General features: G+C 31.9%; 2 protein-coding genes across 5 annotated transcripts; one reads left to right on the forward strand and one right to left on the reverse strand.

Moving 5' to 3' along the window:
• Window positions 1-193: 193 nt before the first annotated feature.
• Window positions 194-13,711, forward strand: LOC106661444. 4 transcript variants are annotated; one of them, XR_001339731.2, is made up of 13 exons: window positions 194-408; window positions 3,670-3,768; window positions 3,823-3,918; window positions 3,983-4,066; window positions 4,136-4,169; window positions 4,245-4,327; window positions 5,054-11,938; window positions 12,007-12,088; window positions 12,154-12,306; window positions 12,371-12,526; window positions 12,581-12,868; window positions 13,169-13,314; window positions 13,373-13,711. XR_001339731.2 is itself a non-coding variant. In XM_014384838.2 (11 exons), exons 1-11 carry the CDS (start codon window positions 319-321, stop codon window positions 12,790-12,792), a joined length of 7,974 nt encoding a protein of 2,657 aa, XP_014240324.1. In that variant the 5' UTR covers window positions 194-318; the 3' UTR covers window positions 12,793-12,939. The 4 variants fall into 4 exon arrangements, 1 of the variants encoding a protein (XP_014240324.1); XR_001339730.2 differs by having other exon boundaries at window positions 12,581-12,853; XR_001339733.2 differs by having other exon boundaries at window positions 12,581-12,847.
• A 1,074-nt stretch (window positions 13,712-14,785) lies between these two features.
• Window positions 14,786-20,495, reverse strand: LOC106661446. Its single transcript, XM_014384839.2, has 2 exons — window positions 18,719-20,495; window positions 14,786-16,088 (listed from the first exon to the last, which is right to left on the reverse strand). The coding sequence occupies exons 1-2, from the start codon at window positions 18,730-18,732 to the stop codon at window positions 14,855-14,857; spliced, it is 1,248 nt and encodes a 415-aa protein (XP_014240325.1). The 5' UTR covers window positions 18,733-20,495; the 3' UTR covers window positions 14,786-14,854.
• Window positions 20,496-20,604: the final 109 nt, after the last annotated feature.

Raw genomic sequence — 20,604 nt, forward strand, 5'->3', positions numbered from 1 at the left:
TACATTTTTAATTAAAAAGAAAATAATGCTAACTGTAATAGCCAAAAGACAAATAAAATTCCTCAATGACTTTTTGTATTATTTAGACAGTTAAAAATTACATTTCTTTGTAGGATTTATTTAAAAAAAATACAGTTGGGACGTTTGTGATCCCTCTTTGTGACGATTGTCCACAAAACGATTGACTCCCCTCTGTTTCATTTAGATTTAAGATCACCGGCGTAGCGCCTTTTCAACCTTTTCAACGACTTCCCTAATCGCTTCGTATTACTATTTCATAAATTGTACCCTTCTTTTGGAATATTCCATAATGAATTTATGATACATTTTCTCTTCATGGAATTGCTGGAGTCGACGCAGATTTTAGAAACCTCTGACAAAACCCTGCCAGATCTCAACGACAAAGTGGTGAGTGTTAACAGACTTTTTTTCCATACCAGTTCCTTTAAAGAATTCAAACTCATTCAACAAATTTGGTTTTATTTGGCAATTAATAGAATCGGACTAGTAAGCAAAATAAACTAGACATTTTACTTATAAAAGATTTACATTTGTTATCAGTGTTTTGTACTTTATATTTACATTGGTTGTCTCAGAGATGATACGATTTTTTTTTTAAATTGAACATTAGAGTCATACATACATCAACAATAAACAATACACAAATGTATATTGATATTTGTTTTAATAGAGGATAACATAAAATAGCAATACTTATGGAGAAAAAAGTATAAAGTTTACTTTTGTTGTTATGTTTTAATCAATAAATATTTCACCTAAGTAAATTGATAAGACTTGTTTGTTATGATTTCGTTTAAACCGAATCAAATGTGAAAAATCAGAAAAAAAACATTTTAATCCATAATTAATAAAACAAAAGATATAAAAAAAAGTTTATTTTTGACAAATAGTCAAGCATAAAGTGCGTTTCAATTAATTATGCTTTTATCTAGTCTTGGTTGAGATGAAAAAGCTAGTGTCATGAGCGTTATTCGAACCCACGACCTTTGGCTCAATACGCCGCTGCTCTTACCACTTGTGCTATCGTGACTTCGATCCACTCGGACACCAACTCCCCATCTCGACCTACAATCTTTCGAATATGCTCTCTTTTTGTCATATTTTCAGCCAAAAACCCGGTTAAAAAAATTAATTGGAATAATTAATAAGTCAGTTATGACCACTAAGCAAATATGGATTATCTTACATGTATTTCGTATTATTTCTATATTATTATTTGTATTATTTTAACCAATTGAGCTATGTTAGAGTAGAGGTGTATTGAGCCGAAGGACGTGGGTTCAAATCCAGCTTGTGACACTAGCTTTTTCATCTCAACCAAGACTTTATAAATTATAATTTAATGAAATAATTAAATACAGTCAATTATGACCACTAAACATAAGAGTTAATAACATAACAGTTAATAGCAACATAAGAGTTGCTTTGTTGATATTTTCAAGATGTTTCAAATTTAATCTCTACCGAGAGAAATATATTTCATACTGTTTTTGCCAGCCGTGTTAGATTCTATTTTTATGGAATGCAGTCAAGGAGTCAGCCTGGGAAGAATTTTTTTTAATATATTGTTACATACTCTGATTAAGGTGTTTTTTATTCATTTGAGGTCGAAAAACAGGAATTGTTTATTACTGTATATAAAATTTAGACAAAGAAAAGGCAGTACTGTGATATGTGCTCTTATCTCTGTCTCTTCTAGACATAATTGACATTGGTCATCTGTTGATAGTTCCATTTTTTTAAGGTAGTACATTAATTGCTTAAAGTGTTAAATGTATCGACCACTGTTCCACTGATGAACAATCTGGAGTTCATCTTGGTAAAAAAAAAAAATCAGTTGTTACTGCCAAGTTTTAACTTTGTTTAAAGTCATCATCAAGGCAAAACTATCTTAAATATGTCTACAAATCAATGGAATTAAATTTTTAATAGATGGTTTGAAGACAATTTTTCATTACTTTGAAGACCGACTCAATCCCAACATTTACAAGGACTGTAACACTATTTCTGCACAAATGTATTTTTTTGATCTGTAAATATACAAGTTTTTTCATTCTTTTCTGTTAAGTATGGTGGGTTGTTTTTGCAAGTAGTCTTTTTGCTTGCTTGGTTTATGCTCCCAGTATTTGTCGTGTTTATTAGTTAACTAAAATTCCAGCTCTTTCTTCATGTGGCTATAGTTATGTCACAAAATGCATTTGGTCTATGAGTGGTCCCAACGCTCCCTTTTCACCAAATATCTGTTTCCCCGTCACCAGAAATTCCTAGGTTTTAGGGAATTTAAGCTGTTCCAGACAAATTTGGAACATTTGAAAATTGGGTCCCAGCTAGAGGGTGTCTTCTATGAGGACCTCAAGTTGGTAACGAACAGCTTGTTCATTACAAAGTAGAAGAATAGCCTGTGATACCATAGTGTTATTTAAATTATTAAACCAATTAATTTATCATTTATCATTGTTAGAAAAATAATCAGTATAAATGTAGCTGATAGGAGAATCAGAAATACTAATTTATTTCGTGAACTAATGCATCACACATACTACTTGCTTAATAAACCAATAAATTCTTTAAATATGTTTGAGTCATAAATAATGTATAAAATTTCATCAATGTAATATTTTGTAAAACTTTGCTATTTGCCTTTAATAAAGCTATTGTAATATATGAACCTAACAATATAAACCTCAGAATATATAATACCACACAAGGTAGCAAAATGCCAAAACTTCACATTTGCTAACTGCTAAGTCTTTTTTGTTGTGAATTTATTTGAACTGTACAATGCATTCAACTGTAAAAATATTATGTTTTTATTAATAGAGGAGAAGAAAAAATTGACAATATTTTATTTAAAGTTTAATTATTATAATTTAATTTGTAACTTACAATAAATACAATCTTGAATCTTTTTATATTGCAAACGAGAGAATAATGAAGAAATAATTAACCAAAAAGTCAGCATATATCCAAACTGGACATAATTGTTCTATTGTCAGTTTAAACTGTTTAAATCAGTCATATTTTATTGTGAAATTGCTTGTTTCTGCAGGGTGATGACTGTTGTCTGACAGAATAAAACAGCAAGGATAGGCAGAAAAGGATTTTCCAAAACGACCAAAATACAAATAAATATTAATATGACTCTTGAAATATTATAATTTATATTACAAGGAAAAGGTGGCTGGACAGCTTCTAGATTTATCATAGATGCACTGATGGGCCACTCTTGAAATTGTCACTATTGTCTTACTGTTTGAAATACGTATGAACTTTGTCGACAGTTCTGCTACTTTATCAATTTTTTCAGCTAGTTTATTTCCTTCGAATCCCTTGTGTTTGGCAGCCTAACATTATTTTTTACAAATGTTGGAGAAGTGTAAAACATTAAATATCCATTCAGGCTGGTCAGTTTTCAATCACTTCTTAACTACAATTTGCAAACAACAGTCAATTGCAGTTTGAAAAATTAAAAAAAAAGAGGATAAATTTTGTCCTTTTACCCTAGTTTCCACACTTTAAATCCCACCTTTTATATTTTGGAGTTGTATTCTTACAAAAATTCAAATGAAGTTTTGTGTTCAAATCACGTGTTCTTACTTTTCTTGTCAAATTGAATATAAAATATATATTTTCGTTTACATTTTGCAGGCAGCAGTGCTGACCATCAAAGATGAGAAACATAACATTTTTTACACTGAAAATTCCATTGGAAGGGATTCAAGTTGCAACATTGTTATCGTCGACAAGGTACAATCGTTGAACAAAACTTATAACATAAATGATAATTCATCTATTGTTTAGACAATATCTGCTAGGCATGCAGTCATTGAAGTCGAGGATAAAGATTCACATTTTATCTATGATTTGAACAGTTCAAATAAGACAAAACTTGGAAAGGTGAGTTACTGGGTTATAAATTGTGTACCTGGTTGGTTGTTTTTAATTCTTTTATTTTTTATAGACATTTCTGAAACCAAACGTAAGGTATTTAGTTCATGATGGTGATGAGTTGTTATTTGCAAATATAAAAGCAATTTATACTTATGTAAGTAATTAAAAACAAACATGTTATGTAAAAATTTGATTTTTTTTTAATAGCTACTGTTTTGGATAGGCAAAAGATTCCAACAAAACTGCTGATTTAGAAGGTAATATTAACACACAAAAAATACAAGCAATTCAATTATTTGTCAATAGTAAATAGATATTTTGTTAATTATTAGATGACACTACACAGTTGATTTGTATTCCTGAGACTCCAGAGAAGGATGATAGCAAAATTATTATTGCAGAAACACCTGCCAGGGTAAATGTATTTCATTTATTAATTAAATTTGAATAAATAATTATAAATATGGGGACTATGACTAAAGACCTACAACACTGACTCAATTTGGGGGGGGGGCATCCTACAAGTTTCTAAAAACAGGGTTTTCTAATGAGGTGCGTTGTTCTGGAGCAACATCCGTTTATATGTCATTCCAGAACATGCCCTTAATGAACATGTTAAGAACTATAGACATGTCTACTATGGTTGCAATAATAATGGTCTAAACGCCCTACACTCTTTTCCTTCCTTCATCATTTTTAGGTAGTGGTAGTACATGGAAGCTGACAATTCATTCTAATAAGAAATATATAAATATCCACGAAAACAGTTTTCATATGAATAAAAATTAAAAATTGTATGTAAAAATAAAGTAATCATGTACTCAGAACTTAGATTTTCCTCTCTTTTAAATTTATCACATACACAAATCAAATTGCTTTATTTGTTAAATTTTCTGTTTTTTTATCATCATCATCAGGGTTGTGCAATATTGAATCAGAATCTAAATTTGTCATTTAGCTCATATAGGCAAATAAATTTAAGGAGATGCTATCTTCCAAACAGAAAAGTTTCCAAAGTAAACAGTGATATATTTTCTTTCTTTAACATAGCATACAAAGATATATCTGCTTTTCCCTCATTTATTATGTACATATAGTTACTATTTTATTTCTTTTAAGTGCGCTCGTTTTTGTTTAATAGAAAGGATCACCTGATGAATGCGAAGATTCAGATGTTGATTTATTTCAAGAATCTCCTCCTCCAAGTGCCATAAAAATACAAGACAGTACATTTTTTAACCCAGAAGACAAAGGGAGAAAACAAGGTTGTCTTTCCATCTATGATATCGCAACACAAAGTATCATACAAGGCGAAGAGCATGAGCAAATCGAAGAGACAGCATACTCAAACATTGATGATACCATGACAGAGGATTTTGCAAAGGTAGGCTTTCATAAAAGAATTGACAGTACACGCTTTAAAGAAGGAAGATCGGATGTACCAAAAACAAACATTTACATGGAAGAGACTGAAGAATTTGCAATTGAGAAAATTTCTAAAAAACTAAGTTTATTTGATGAATCAGAAAGGGAAAATGAAAAGAAACTGAATTTAATAAATAGTAGTAGGACAGAACAAGCTTGTCAAAATGTAACTAATAACAAAGAAACAAGTTTATCTGACGCTAAAAAAATAAATGAACCAAAAGTTAAAGAAGAACCAATAGAAAACAAGAATTCACAGGATTGTGAGTTAATTTTGTCAGAGTGCATAGAATTTAATAATCATAACATTCAAAGAAAAATCGACAATTTAGATATTAGCGTAGGATCAACAACTTCAAAACTTCACGGACTTTCTATCATGGATAACAGAAATTCATTTGAGCCAAATGATAAGGAAAACTCGATTGATGATCTATTCATCCCATCTCAAGAATTTCCAAGAAAAGATGAGTGTACGGAAAAATTTCAATTACACATGTCTGAAAGTTTTTTTATCTGTACTTCTCATGAGAAAATGGTTAGTGAAAACAATTTAAAAAGTGAACAATTGGTAAAAGGACAATTTAAAGACACACCTTCTGTCTTTACTATAACTGTCCAAGATGAACCTATTCAGAGCCAAAATTTTGAAATTAAAGATCGAGGAGATGATGAAATCAGGGACACTAAGATTGGTGAAAAAATTCCCGAATTGTGTGAAGAGAAAAGCTTTGTTAACAAAGCATTGGTCGAAACAGTAATTTCAGAGAAAAAGGACAGTTTTCAATCTAATGCCAATAATACACTCAGTCAGTATGTAAATAGTTTAATAGAAAAAGACATAAACAATGTATTTTCTGAAGAATTATTCCAAAATTCTCAACAGTTTTGTCTTGTGAAAGATATAATTGAAAATGAAGCTCAGAGTACAGAAGATATAGTTGTTGAAACTTTCGATAATGACAAGCTTCAAATAGGAATCAAATCCACAATAAAACAGGAAGTAACAACCAAATGTCTCAAATTCGATGATAGTTCATTGGATGTTTTTGGAAGTCAGAATAGCGCAGGTTCGCAAAGAAAGGTTGATAAATTCAAATCTGATTATCAGGAAAAAGGATCAGAAGAGAACACTTTTAATGTTGAGACAAAGAAAAAAGAAGTGTCAACGGCTAGTGTTACAGAAGAGGACACATCTTTAGAAGAGTTTGAAGGCTTTGAGGAGGGCATTGCAAAAATTAATAATACAAATAGTTTTAGGATTATGAGTGAAATTAATAATATTCCTTTTAATTCCATCTCTAATGAACAATCTACTATTAAAGATCAAATTATAAATGAATTACAAAAGGAAAACAGTGAGGAATGTTTCAATGGAAAAAGTAATGAAGTCCATTCAGCTCAAGCTGATAAAAGCAGAGAATCAATGTGTTTTGAAGAAAAAGAACCAGATCTTTTAAAAAATAAGAAAGGTGCTGAAAATCATATGCTTGAAGATGATAAAGAGTTAAGCCTCACATTTTCCGTTTGTTCAAAATACGATGAAAACAAAAGAGAAGTCGGGAAGGCAGGTCTTAATGAATCAAAAGTTGAAGAGGCAAATTGTCCAGTCTCGGATATTATAGATATTCCCAAAATCAGCGAAACTGAGGATCTGAACAATAAAAATGATGCAATCCGTCAATCAAATTGTTTTGAAGAAGAGACAAGTGATTCAAAAATTACTGAAAATCAAATGCTTGAAGATGAAAAAGTGTTGAGCCTCCCTTTTTCAGTTTGTACAAAATCTGATGAAAACAAGAGAGAAGTTGAGGCAAGTCTTTATCAATCAAAAGTTGAAGAAGTAAATTGTTCAATCTCGGATAATATAGAAATTCCCAAATGTAGTGAAATTGAGGGTCTGAACAATACAAATACAAATGAAAAAAATGAAGGAGATGAAAAGCCGATCGAAATAAAAACTTCCATAAAGGCAAATGATTTTGAAACAAGTGAAAAAAGTATTGACAAACAAATTACTGATACAAAAAAAATCTTTGATAATGAGAATGTGACCAAACTTAAAAATAGTGAGCTTGATGGAGTCATCCTTGATGAAAATACAATACAAATTCAAAATTTTGATAAAGTAACTACAGTTGAAAGTTGTGATGAATTTAAAAATGAAGATGAGAATTCTTTAGATGAAGACTTTGAAGGTTTCGATTCATGTGAGAAACAAAAACAAAGAATACCAACTTCAGTTTTGCAGACTACAACTACAAATGATTATTTTAAACATTATAGTATAATGGCAACTGAATATTTTTCACAAACTCCGAGAAGAAACATATGCAATATTCTCACCCAAGAACTTATTTGTAAATCAAGAGATTCAGACTGTGATGATGATTTTGACTCCCAGATTCTGGCTCATGAAACGGAAGGAATAAAAGTTGATTTAAATGAATTGTCTGCTGATCCTTCCAATGTCTTTCCTTCTACAAACACTGAGTTTAAAGATCCTTTTGATCATGTGCAAAACAAAGCCACAAGTTTTCCAAATAAATCTGTAGTCCGTAGTAATATACCTGAAAATAATATCTGCACAGAAAGTTGTGTTGATCTAAAATCCAGTGGTATTCAAGAATTAAAACAGCCCCCGAAAAATGCAGAATTAAAACAAAAATTAGAACCTAGTGTTTCTGTTATAGACGATCAAATTATTAACATACAGGACATGGGGAAATCAGACTGTGGAAAGAAATTAACAGTAGAAACTGGCATTCCTGATTTATGCACAGAAGTCGTAAATGTACAGGATTTGAAAAACACTTTGAAAATAAATGAGCCCAATGATTTGGAAATGAGTATTTATGACATGAGCACCCAATTTGAAGATTTCCAGTGCTTACAAAAATCTGATGAAGATACTAAAGTTGTTGAAGAATGTAAGGTGAGTAATTCTAACTCATGCACACAACCTGCCAACTTACATAAAACAAAACCAATAAATGAGATTAACACTGAGGTGACTACTAGTTCAAATACCAAAGAAGTTAATGTACACCCTTTAGAGAAATTATCTGGAAATATGAATGTTTTTGATTTGGAATCCAGTGTTTATAATGTATGTACTCAACCATTTGAAATTGAGCTGTTGAAAACCAGTACTTATGATTTACAAACTGAATTGGTCAGTGCTCAGATTTTGATGAAATCATCAGAGAATAGAAATGTTTCTGATGATTTGGAAACCAGTATGTCCAAATTATGTGCACAACCTGTCAATATTCAGAGTTTAAGAAAATCACCATCACTTGATACAAAACCTGTCGATGACTTAGAAGCTAGTATTTCTAACCTATGCACACAACCAGTCAACTTACAAAGTTTGGAGAACTCCGGCATAAAACCTGTCGATGACTTAGAAGCTAGTATTTCTAATCCAAGCACACAACCTGTCAATTTACAGAATTTGAAGAAATTACCATCACATGATACAAAACCTGTCGATGACTTAGAAGCTAGTATTTCTAACCTATGCACGCAACCTGTCAACTTACAGAATTTGAAGAAATTGTCATCATATGATACTAAACCTGTCGATGACTTAGAAGCCAGTATTTCTAACCTGTACACACAACCTGTCAACTTACAGAATTTGAAGAAATTGTCATCACATGATACTAAACCTGTCGATGACTTAGAAGCCAGTATTTCTAACCTATGCACACAACCTGTCAACTTACAGAATTTAAAGAAATTGTCATCACTTGATACTAAACCTTTCGATGACTTAGAAGCTAGTATTTCTAACATATGCACCCAACCTGTCAACTTACAGAATGTGAAGAAATTGTCATCACACAATACTAAACCTGTTGATGACTTAGAAGCCAGTATTTCTAACCTGTGCACCCAACCTGTCAACTTACAGAATGTGAAGAAATTGTCATCACACAATACTAAACCTGTTGATGACTTAGAAGCCAGTATTTCTAACCTGTGCACACAACCTGTCAACTTGCAGAATTTGAAGAAATCGTCAGCACAGGATATGAAAATTATTGATGACTTAGAAGCTAGTATTTCTAATCTAAGTACACAACCTGTAAATTTACAGAATTTAAAAAAATTGTCATCTGACAATATGCATGCATTTGATGTCTTGGAAGTTAGTATTTCTGATATTTGCACTCAGCCTGTCAACATAGAAAATTTAATTAAAACAAATTTGAAAACTAGGACTGACAATAAGAACGATTTAGACTCTGAATTTGCAAATACACAGAACTCCGAGAAATCCTTTGGAAATATGAAGGTTTCTGATCACTTGGAAGCCAGTATTTCTAGTATGTCCACACAACCTGTCAACTTACAAAATTTAAGAAAATCATCAGAGAATAAAAAAGTTTGTAACAACATGGAAAATACAACTATTTCTGACTTATGCACGCAACCAGAAAATATTCAAACTTTACAGATAACATCAAAAAATAAGACAGTCTCTGATGTTTTGGATGTCTCTATTTCCAATATTTGCACACAACCCGTAAATTTACAGAATTTAAAAAAACTCTCAGATAAAGTGCAATCGAATGAGAAGGCCGATATATCTGACATGTCTGTTCAGTTTGTAAATCAACAATCATCACCAAAAATAACCAAAATCTTTGAAACCACTATATCTGATATGTGTACCGCCGAGATGGTCAACCATGTTATTTCTAGAGCTAACCATTTTTACACAAGCACTCCAAAACCAGTGCACAATATTCAGTTAAGGGACAAAAAATGCAATAAAGCAATTGCCGAACAAAGAGATGATTCTGTAGAAACTTGCAAACTGCCAGCAGTTGAAAAACATTTCAATGTCAAAACAAACTGTAAAAATTCTTCCCGAGAAAAACTCTTGGATGTTAAACTTGAACTAAATAAAATGGGTGAAAATTGTAATGGTCCATCAGTTCTCATAAACGTACCAGTGCAACGGACTACAAATAATTCTATTAAAAAATTTGATCCGGATATGGATGAAGACAGCGATGTCATTGAGAGCAGGAAAACAAAAGTTTATAATCTATCCAGTGATTCTGAGGATGATTCTCCACTATCTTTTATTCCTTCTAAAAGGCCAAAACTCTTTTTAAACAATGAAGATGAAGGAGAAGAAAAAAATAAAGTCAAAAGAACAAATGATTACAATGACATAAAAACGATGGACGAGTTACATGGAGCTCCAATATCTTTCTTCAAAAAGAAAAAAACTTTTCAGATTGAAATTAAACAAGAATCTGTATCACCAGGTAAAAACATTTCAAGCTATAGAACTGTTAGCATGGAAGAAACCAATCCCGTACACTGTAATACTTCATTGGAAGGCACCGTTTGTAGTATGGAAGAAACTTTAATCTCGACAAAGCCTGTGTGTCAAAAAACTTTCAAGAAATTTACAAGAAAACAATTTCCATTGACTAAAATCCAAGAAGAATGTTCTGACTCATTGAAAGGCATAGAAAGTAATGATAATGTGGTCGATAAAGATCTTGGAAGAGGTAAACGTTCGCGAGTATTGAAGAACTTTTCAGATTTCGAAACTGAGCAGAGTCTTAAAGTCATTCCAGCTGATAAAAGTTCAGTGTGTCTCCCTCTTCCCAAAAAAAGAAAACTTGAAACTGCTAAAGAAACAACTGACATTTCAAGTTCATCTAGTGGTATAAAACAAATGGAATTGATTGTAGAAAAACCAAAAAAGCGTTCTGCTAAAAAGGAAAAAACAGACCTGACTAATGAAAATGCGAAAACTGATAAAGTTTCTTTAAAATCAACACTGCCAGAAATTGTGTGCACCCAAGATCTTGTAAAAAACAATTCTTTGAAAAAGACAGAAGAAAATGATGTCTCATTAAATAAAAGTTCACCAAAAGGTAAAGTATTTAAAAAAAATAAAATATTAAAACAAAATGCTACTTCAAGTGTTGATACACAAAATAAACATCCTGGAAATGTACTCGATGATGTAAAGGCTGAGAATTCTTCCAAAGAGAACTTGAACAAATGTTCAGCTGATTCCCAAAGCCTAAATAAAAGAGGAAGAAATATTAGAAAAAAACCAGAGGTGAAAGAAGCTATAAATGTTGAACAGGTAAATGTGAATGAACACGAAAAGATGCAAATAGAAGATCTTCCATTGGGAAGGAGTCTGAGAAGTAAAAGGACACAACCAGAAAACAAAAACCTTCCAGAAAAGAAAGTAAAGAATATAAGGAACTTAAAACAGAAGAAACCTGACTCTGAGGAAGTTTTAAATCAAAAGCCTCTTGGCTCAAGCACAAGTTCATTGAATATTGAACACTCTAAGAAAAATGAAGAAGTGAAATGTAACAAAAGAACAAAAAAGGGTATAAGTAAAAAGGAAACTAAGAAAGTTACAAATAATTCTGCCGAAACTGCCTATTTAGCCGGCTCTACTACTGGTTCATCTGAAAACCACACTTCTCTTGATTTAGAACAACACAATTTTGCAACGGCGAAAAAGTCACCGAAGAATAATAAAAAAACTAGAAAAATAAAAAATGCTGATCCTTCAATTTCCTCTGGATCAACTCAAACAAGTCTTGTAAGTTTTCACTTAAGCAATGTGTAATTAGATTTATAATATTTTAATACATTTATTTATTTATTTAGAGCAAGACTTTCGATGAACCTTTTAGAATTATGTTCGCTGGATATTCAGACCCAACTATGTTAGCTCTTATTGAGCGTTTAAGTATGTAACGACAAAAAATTTAAACTTGTTTATGATGATGTTAGACATTTGTGATTTATTTTAAGATGGGGAGGTTGTGGAGAATGCTCTCACTTGTACAATTGTTGTTGCTGACAAAGTGAAAAAGACTACAAAGTTCTTGTGTGGCCTTGCTCTAGGCCGTCCGATCGTACCTCCAAAATGGCTGCAAGGCTGTGAAGATTCTGATTATTTTATTGGTAGTATTTACAATTTGGAATATATTATATAAATGTACTAATAATATTGTTTTTGTTTTTTTAGATCCTTTTAAACACATTCTTCTAGATAACGAGACTGAAGAAAAGTATTCATTCCATCTCAGTGAAAGCATAAACAAGGCTAAGCATTCAAAACTTCTTGAAAGTTGGTCTGTTTATGCAACCCCTTCAACTAAGCCACCTCCAATAGAAATAAAAAGTAATTTTATACTCTTAAAGTTAAAGTTCTTCAATAAACCGTCTTTTTATTTAGGCATCATAGAGTGCAGTGGAGGGAAATTCTTGCAAAAGGAGCCGGCGCGATGGCCGAAAAACAGTTTTGTCATTTCATGCATTGAGGATAAAGAAAAGTGGGCCAAGTTGAAAAAGCGCGGTACGATTCCGCCTATCGTCTCAACAGAAGTCCTTCTAACTGGTGTTCTACAGCAGACGTTGGACCTGACCAGCCATGCTTTGAAATTATAAAATATACCTCTGAGCCTGTGGAGGATAAAGAATTCATTCATCAGTTAACCTACCAGTACAAGTATATTATATCATTGTAAATTTTCTTACATAAATATCAATTTTAGAAATGAAATGTACATAATATAGCAAGAATTTAACTTTTTATATGCAGTTAAACTGAATATACCTAGTTGTTTTACCGTTTATCACATTATAAAATGAATTTTATTTTTATTACCTCAATTATTTTTATATTTGTTATTTTATCATTAATTAATTAAGGATAACATTAGCCAGCAAAGAAGTAAGCAATGTACATTTGTACAAAAATTAAATACTTTTTTATTTTTTGCGTTTTGATTTTGATGTTGTTAGACATTTGCTTATGTTTAAGATGTGGTGGTTGTGGAAACACTCTTCACTTGAACTGTTGTGGTTTCTGACAAAGTGAAAAGGGATATGAAGTCCATGTGCGTTACTTGTTCTAGGCCATCCGATCGTACTTTCAAAGTGCAAGGATAACAAGATCCTTATTTATTGGTAAGACAAGTTTGAATATAAATATTGATTTACCTGTACTAATAATGATGGTTTTTAGACCCTTTTAAACACCTGTCGGACAGAGGTAAAAGAGGTTTGTTCTTTCTCGGTGAAAGGATAAACAAGGCCTATAATTCATCTTCCTTAAGTTTGGCCTGTTTATTCAATAAATCTACAATTTTATAATTTTCAAATAACGGATTTTCAAATATAAAAATCCATTTTTAAAAAGATATGTACATGATATTATAGCAAGATTAAAAAATTTTGGTACATAATTAATCCGAACATATCAACTTGCTTTACCAATATAATATAAGGTTAATTTTATTTTTATGCTGCCATTATTTTAATATATTAAAGTTATGTTTAACATTTACCAGTTAAAAAGTTTTCTCTATGTAAATTAATATTTTTAAAAGAAAAAAATTATTTATGTTTATGTATCAAGAGTTTTTCACTTTGTACCTTCTTTTATTTATTTATGTTACATAGAAAATCCCATATGTATTAGATGTATCTAATTTTCTACTTTTTTTTACTCGAGTATACTGTAGATCTCAGATGGCATGGATGAAAAAGCAAATTCAGTTGTTATCTGCCAAGGTTTCGATCTATTTTAATATCAACAGGGCAAAACAATCTTAAATATGTCTATAAACTTCTAATATAAACTATAAACTGTGTCAATTCATAGACAAATTTTAGATTGTTTTGCCCTGATTGACTTTAAAATAGGACAACGCTAGGCAGAAAACAATTTGTTTATTTATTTTTCCCCCCACCGAGACTATACCAAGGTTCAGAATATTCATGAATTCTGGATATTCATATGACAAAAAAATCATTACACACTTCAGTCTTGTTTCACCATTTTTATTTCATTGGATATTTAATTCTGAAATTATTTGATGATAGGAGGGTTTTTAACACAATGATTCAGATTTTCAAATACCTTAGCCACCTACTAACATCTCAGTGTAGAACTGAATTGTATACATATTTAAGATATGCACAGAATAAAGCCGAATTTATCAATTGATGAAAAATGAGGTGTCTGCGGCATGCCGAAGAGTGAACATAAAATCCAGATAAGTCAAAATATTAAGCACACAACTTGCATCTACTAAGATTAACCATGCAAAAATTAATGGGCAAGAAAACTTTTAGAAGAAAATTAATTTATTATATTTTATATAAATTATACAAGAGAATATACAAATTAATTGGGTTTAAATAAATAGCACTAATCCCGGGGAGCACTAAAGCCTCAAACTGCACCTCGAGCTCTACCTTCAAGAAGGCCGTTTTACAATAAACTTTTTTTTGGTTGATTTAAGCCACAATGTGTTGCTTGCTTTTAATACTTTGAAACTGATGAGACATTAATGTAAGCAAATTTCAGAAACTTATCAGAGTGGGGTTTCATTTTTATAATATGTTATTTTTAAAAAGTCATACAAGTGTAAGTTTAAAAAAAAACATTGAAATGTAAACAAACAAAATAATATAGAAAATAGAGATCAACACATAATTTAAATTAAATTGTGCCCATTTCCTTAGCTTTGTTGTACAATTCTTGGTACACCTTGTAATTCGTTAAGGCTGTGTTGTACTTTGCAAGAGCTTCATTGTATTTTTCATTGACAAAGTGTAAGAACTCAATCGAGACGATGCCGCTGTCAAAAATGACCTCTTTAGTATCTGGATCTATGGTAAAGACCTCTTTTTTATTGTCAGGTGGACCAGTTGTCGGCACTTGCAAGTCTGATGTGTTTATTCCGGCGTTCGTTATGTCGACAGTTTTTTTGTCTTTTAGGCCTGAAGGTGGGCTGATAATTGGCAATGTGGAAATTGGTTTAACCTCCTGCTCCTTTCTCCCAGGCCTAAATTTGTGAATTGATGGGTATTCCAGTACTTTTTGAGGCATTTTTGCTTTTAACCAATCTGTTGATATCAAACCGAAACCAGGCTTAGTTAAATTGAATCCCCGTAAAAGTGATGGTGAATCAACTCCTAATAAACTCATGGTTTTTTCATTATTAAAAATTCCCCACCTTTTCGGTTGTTGGACTTCTTTCACTCTGCTGTTTATTATTTCCATATTTTTATAGTTTTTCTTTAACGCACTGTACTTTTTAATCATTTCATTAACAACAGTTTGCTCTAAATGGGTTAGCTCTTGGCTGTTTAGATCTTCTGACGTTCTCCTCATCACTTCTGAATTTTTAAATGGATGAATAAGCTTAACTAGCGGCGTTGGCATTGATGCAATCCCGCTGGATTCTACTTTATTATGTCCCATTGTAGATTTTTCAAGAGAAATATTTTGTGCAGTCAAATTTTGGTTAATACTGTTTGTAGATTTGTCTGTTCCATTACCCTGGGAATGCACCCTCGATTTAGAGATATTTAGATTTAATTTCTCCTTAAATGAGCTTGTGGGAAAAATCAATTTGATTTTTTCTTTTCTTATATTATTCATATCTTTATCTAATGTATCATTATGGGACAATTTTTTCAATGTCATTTCACTTATTTCTTTTTCAGCGTCTTTCAAATTCACCATTGGATCGTTGGAAATTTCCGTAATGTCGATGGGAACATTGATATTTTCACGTCGGTTCTCATCATTTGACATTGAAGTAAGATTATTTACCATTTCGACAAATACTGGGTTGTACACTGGATGATGGCTTTCAGCGTTCTCAAACCCTTCAACATCGCATAATACTAAACAGATAAAGTTGAAGTAAATCAAAGAAGCCAACGTCCTAGAAAAAAAGAAAAACAAATAATTTAACTATTGTAATCTAAATATTTTTCATATTTGTTGAATACTGATTCACAAGTTTTTTAAATGTTTAAATGATTCTATTTAAATTTTGGCTTTAAACAAGATTAACGGGAAAAAATTTCATTGCCACATTATTTGGCTGGAAAAACTCGGTCATTTATTTACGGAAATCTGGTTCTAAAATAGCAAAGGTGCTTGTTTAATGAGGAAATCTTATTTTGCTTGTTTAATGAGGAAAATTAATCACTTTCACAACATTGCAAATTAATTTAAAGAAAAGAAAACTGAGTGTTATTTGTTTAGCTGGTAATAACTTAATTTTTTGTCAAAAACACTGGCACCCTGAGGGTTTATATGACCTCTGCTGTTGTGAACCCTCGTAAAATAAAAAATTAAAATAAGTGAATATAAATTATAACAGTAAATGGTTAAAATTGGTAATTAAAGTAATTATTATAAGTATATTAATTTATATTAAAGTAATTATAATAGAGAGGCCATATTAGCAATACACAGTAACTAACAACATGATTGTTGATTTCTCGGTGACCAAGTTCTCTTTATTCCACTGTAACCTAAAAGACCGATGGTGGAACCCTACTTTATTTCCAAATCCTGAAAAGTCCACTACGCTTAAGATAGACCAGCACTTCACTCTGTGTTAGTATCGCCCTTGCCAAGGAAAGTTCAACAAAGACACCATTAGAGAATAGGTTTAAAATAAGTCTTCGGTACAATGAGAATGTAGCCCAGGACAGAGGCATGTGAAAAAATTCACAATTTTTTGGGGGGCCATCGCAGAAACTAACATTCTGCTATTAGTTGGACTGCATACTCCAGTAATATGAAGAGACGCAGAGCTTTATGTATTATCTGAAAGAAAAGCCAGCAGAACATCTCTTTAGTTGGTGAGTTTTATGTATGCTGGCATTCCTACTCCTGGGAGAGGAAAAGTCTAGGTTTGAAAGTTACACCCAGAGTGCTTGAAAAGCTTTGGTATCTGAAAAAAGGCTTTTAACCTTAATGAGGAGCTCTAAACAATGGAGATGGACAATAGATAATAATATTGGTTGTGATGAGCAGATCATAAAAAGGCCAACTCTTTTTTTCTAATCTAATCTAGTATCTCCTTTATGAAGGGCATGAGAGAGTTAGCAGGTTTCTATTTTAGTTTTGCCTATTTTTTTGAGGTGGTCATTGAATGGGCTATGGCCTTTAAGACATATTTCCCTTGATTCTTGCCTACTGAGAGAGTGAGAAACAGATTTTTGTTTTACGGATTGAGATATTGATGAACTTTTTTCATTATTTTGCACCTGGTGAATTCATACAGTCTCTGGTCATTTTTTTCTCTATCCCTTTGTTCCGCTTTTAGCACACCAATTTGCGGTTCTGGCACAAAGGATGTGAAGGCTAATCGTGTTTCTACGTTTTTGCTAGTTCATTGCCTCCAAACCTGGCTCCCACATAAGAATTACCTGATTTCCTTTTCCCACCAGCTGGAGGTTAAGCATTTCCAGACCAGCTTCGCATTGAAAGTGGAGAAAAGGCATTTTTTAGTTATAATTTTAACATACAATTATGTAAGATGACGATTTAATCAACTAGGGGAAATTTTACGTTATATGATCAATACGCACCTTGGTAAGTAGGGAATAAAGACTTACATGGGGATCTTAAGATATGATATAAATATTTCCACCAAACACCCGTCTCACCTCAGCGTAGAATATGGAAACGACCAAACTACTACACAATCAAAAAGGTTGAAAATATAGAACCCTAAGAACTAGTATAGTTAATAATTTTGGGAATAGTGGGGTGTAAATCTACTGGTACCAATAGGCTTGTAAAAATATGTAAATATGTATTTATTAAAATTTTATGTATAATTAATGGATGGTCTAGATCAGTTTTACTAAACTAAAGGAAAACATAAAAAAAAATGTGGAGAGTATTAAGACCTCATGAATTATTCAAATCTTTGTAGGGTAATATCAAGTCAGAAAGCCCAATTTCAATTTCTTATTGTCCGTATTTTTTCCATTTTTCTCTTGTAAAATGTAAATTTTTAAGGATTCAGGCGTTCCCCAAAAGCATTTCTATTTTTAACGAAAAACCGCATTTGCCCACCGTTTTTATAAAACTAGAAATAATTAAACTGTTCATTGACATTTTAAATTGATTGATACACGTAAAATAAGATATAAAATAAACTGCCTAACAGCCTTATTTCTAAAAAAAAGATCATATTAGAGATTAGATCCAGGTGTATCCTGCTCCCACGTGTGCGTATATGTGTTTAATAAAATATTTTGTTTAATAAATATTTTTAATAAAATTCAATAAATTTCTATTATTTAATTTATATTTTTAACGGTTTAAATGAGAAATCATCTATGGAAATTTTAGTGTTATCGTTATTTCGACGTTATGATTTATAAGGATAATACAGAGAAAAAAATTTATTGGACATTTCCTATTTTATTATATTGTTGCTGCAAACGGATTAAATTTTTTTTAATCAAATAAAGAACAAACATTTATATTAATCGTCTTAAACATAAAATATCGTATTACTTTGAAATTGTTTAAATTGTAGCTTACCTTAAAAGAAACATGATTTCAACTATTCGTGGAACGTCGTGTAAAATATTTGACCTAAATTTCTACCAGCCCTTTTATAAAGGTTCGGTTGAAGCGGTCCAAGGGTGGGTTTAACTTTCATTTAGGAATTAATGACACAAAAGTCAGCCTGTTCACTTTCACAAGTCTTGTTTGAAAATTATATTTCAACAGTTAAGTTAAAATTCAGTCGATTTATTTGTTGTTGTTTTTTTCGGAAAAAAAATTTGACTTATAATATTGCAGAATACTATTATGAGAAAATATTCTTATTTAAAAGGAATGGGGTGTGTGTGGTTAAAGCAAATGGCACGTTTATTTTTGATTTTTAATGCAAAATCTGGAATTAGTTTTTGTTGTTGGAGAAGGTCAAAAGTTTTCCCATAAAAGCCACCGGATTTAAATCACGAGAGCCATTTTGAGACAATTTCAATTTTCGCCTCTTTTAAAAGTTTTGGTCTTAAAATATTTATATTATTATCATTATACATTGCTTGTTATTGTTTATCCAAAGTCAGTTCTGCGTAAACTTCGTCTTTATTTGAAGCTTTCAGCTTCTAGTTGTTCTTGTAGTACAATGCTGTTGAAAAAAAGGCCATGATGAGTATGTCGGAACCTCAGTTGAATTATATTCTTGATAGTATCGACCAGCCAGTTATAATTATACGTAGTTACATAGTGATAAAGTGGTCTTTGGATTAAGAAACACCTCCAACAACTATTACTTTCGTATAATTACAACTAATTTTCGATACTATCTACATATATTTTTTTTAAACATTTATTATGGTTTTTACAGCTGCGATTTTTAGACGCAACACTTAATGACAATCTGGCATGCTACAAATGATAGAAGACACCCAGCAGTGACATTCCCTCACAGTGAGTCAATCTCTCGAGAGATTCTTGGGACTAAACAGTGGGTTGGGGGAAAGGTTTAAATTTTTGTAGAAGTTTGTGTATCGGGATTTAGTAATGTCAATTACAAATAGGATTTGTAGGTCATTAGGTTTGAAACGTAGAAGGGACAGTTTAATTATTTTTCTTAGTATTTTTGATTGGATGAATATTGTGAATAGGATGGGCCCTAGAAAGCTGCCCTGGGGGACATCCGCTCGAACGGGAATATAAGAGGAAAAGGCAGCCTCCTGAGCAATGTTTTCAGATGATGAACTTTTGATTATCGCATTGATTTTGGGTGAAGAAGAGGAACCACCAAGCGAGAAAAAGGAAATGTGTTCATCAAGCATAGAACAAGAGGGGGACGGAAGGGGAATTTGCTACACTTTACTAAGAATTAGTGGACGACTGAGCAAGATTTTGCTTGTTGCATAACTTAAAACTTAAACTTCTTAATCATTAAGAAATACAATATATGCACATGGAAGTAGATTCGAGGAGTGAAAGTCGAACATTACAAAATTTACTTTTACAGGGAGGGAACGCAACGACAAATGCATTTCGTGGACAAGAACTTAATGTTGCGTCATTAATGTTGTACGGCTTTGAAAACTGTAAAATATCGTCAACAAGAAAAACGATGATCACAATCCGGTGACAACGGCAGCCGCAGCACTGATGGAACGGCCACAGTCGCCAAGAAGGATATTTTCAAAGTCAAACCCGCCGGTGGAACAAAAAGCCGATCACGACACTGCACGTCACTGATGTGTGTGAATCGAGTTTTGACACGGCGCTCATCACTGTAGGGTCTCCAACGGGATCCAGCGGCCCTGCAATCGAACCCGATATACTTACAAATGGGCTTTTTTTCAAAAACACCCGCACCCCAAAGATTCATATAACCTCGTCAAAAAATGTTTTGATTTCATTTCCAACGTTTTAGTCTCATACTTCAGATCTATACA

The sequence above is a fragment of the Cimex lectularius genome, unplaced genomic scaffold (genome assembly GCF_000648675.2).
Source record: "Cimex lectularius strain Harlan isolate CLEC.00 unplaced genomic scaffold, Clec_2.1 scaffold16, whole genome shotgun sequence".
Lineage (NCBI taxonomy): Eukaryota > Metazoa > Arthropoda > Insecta > Hemiptera > Cimicidae > Cimex > Cimex lectularius.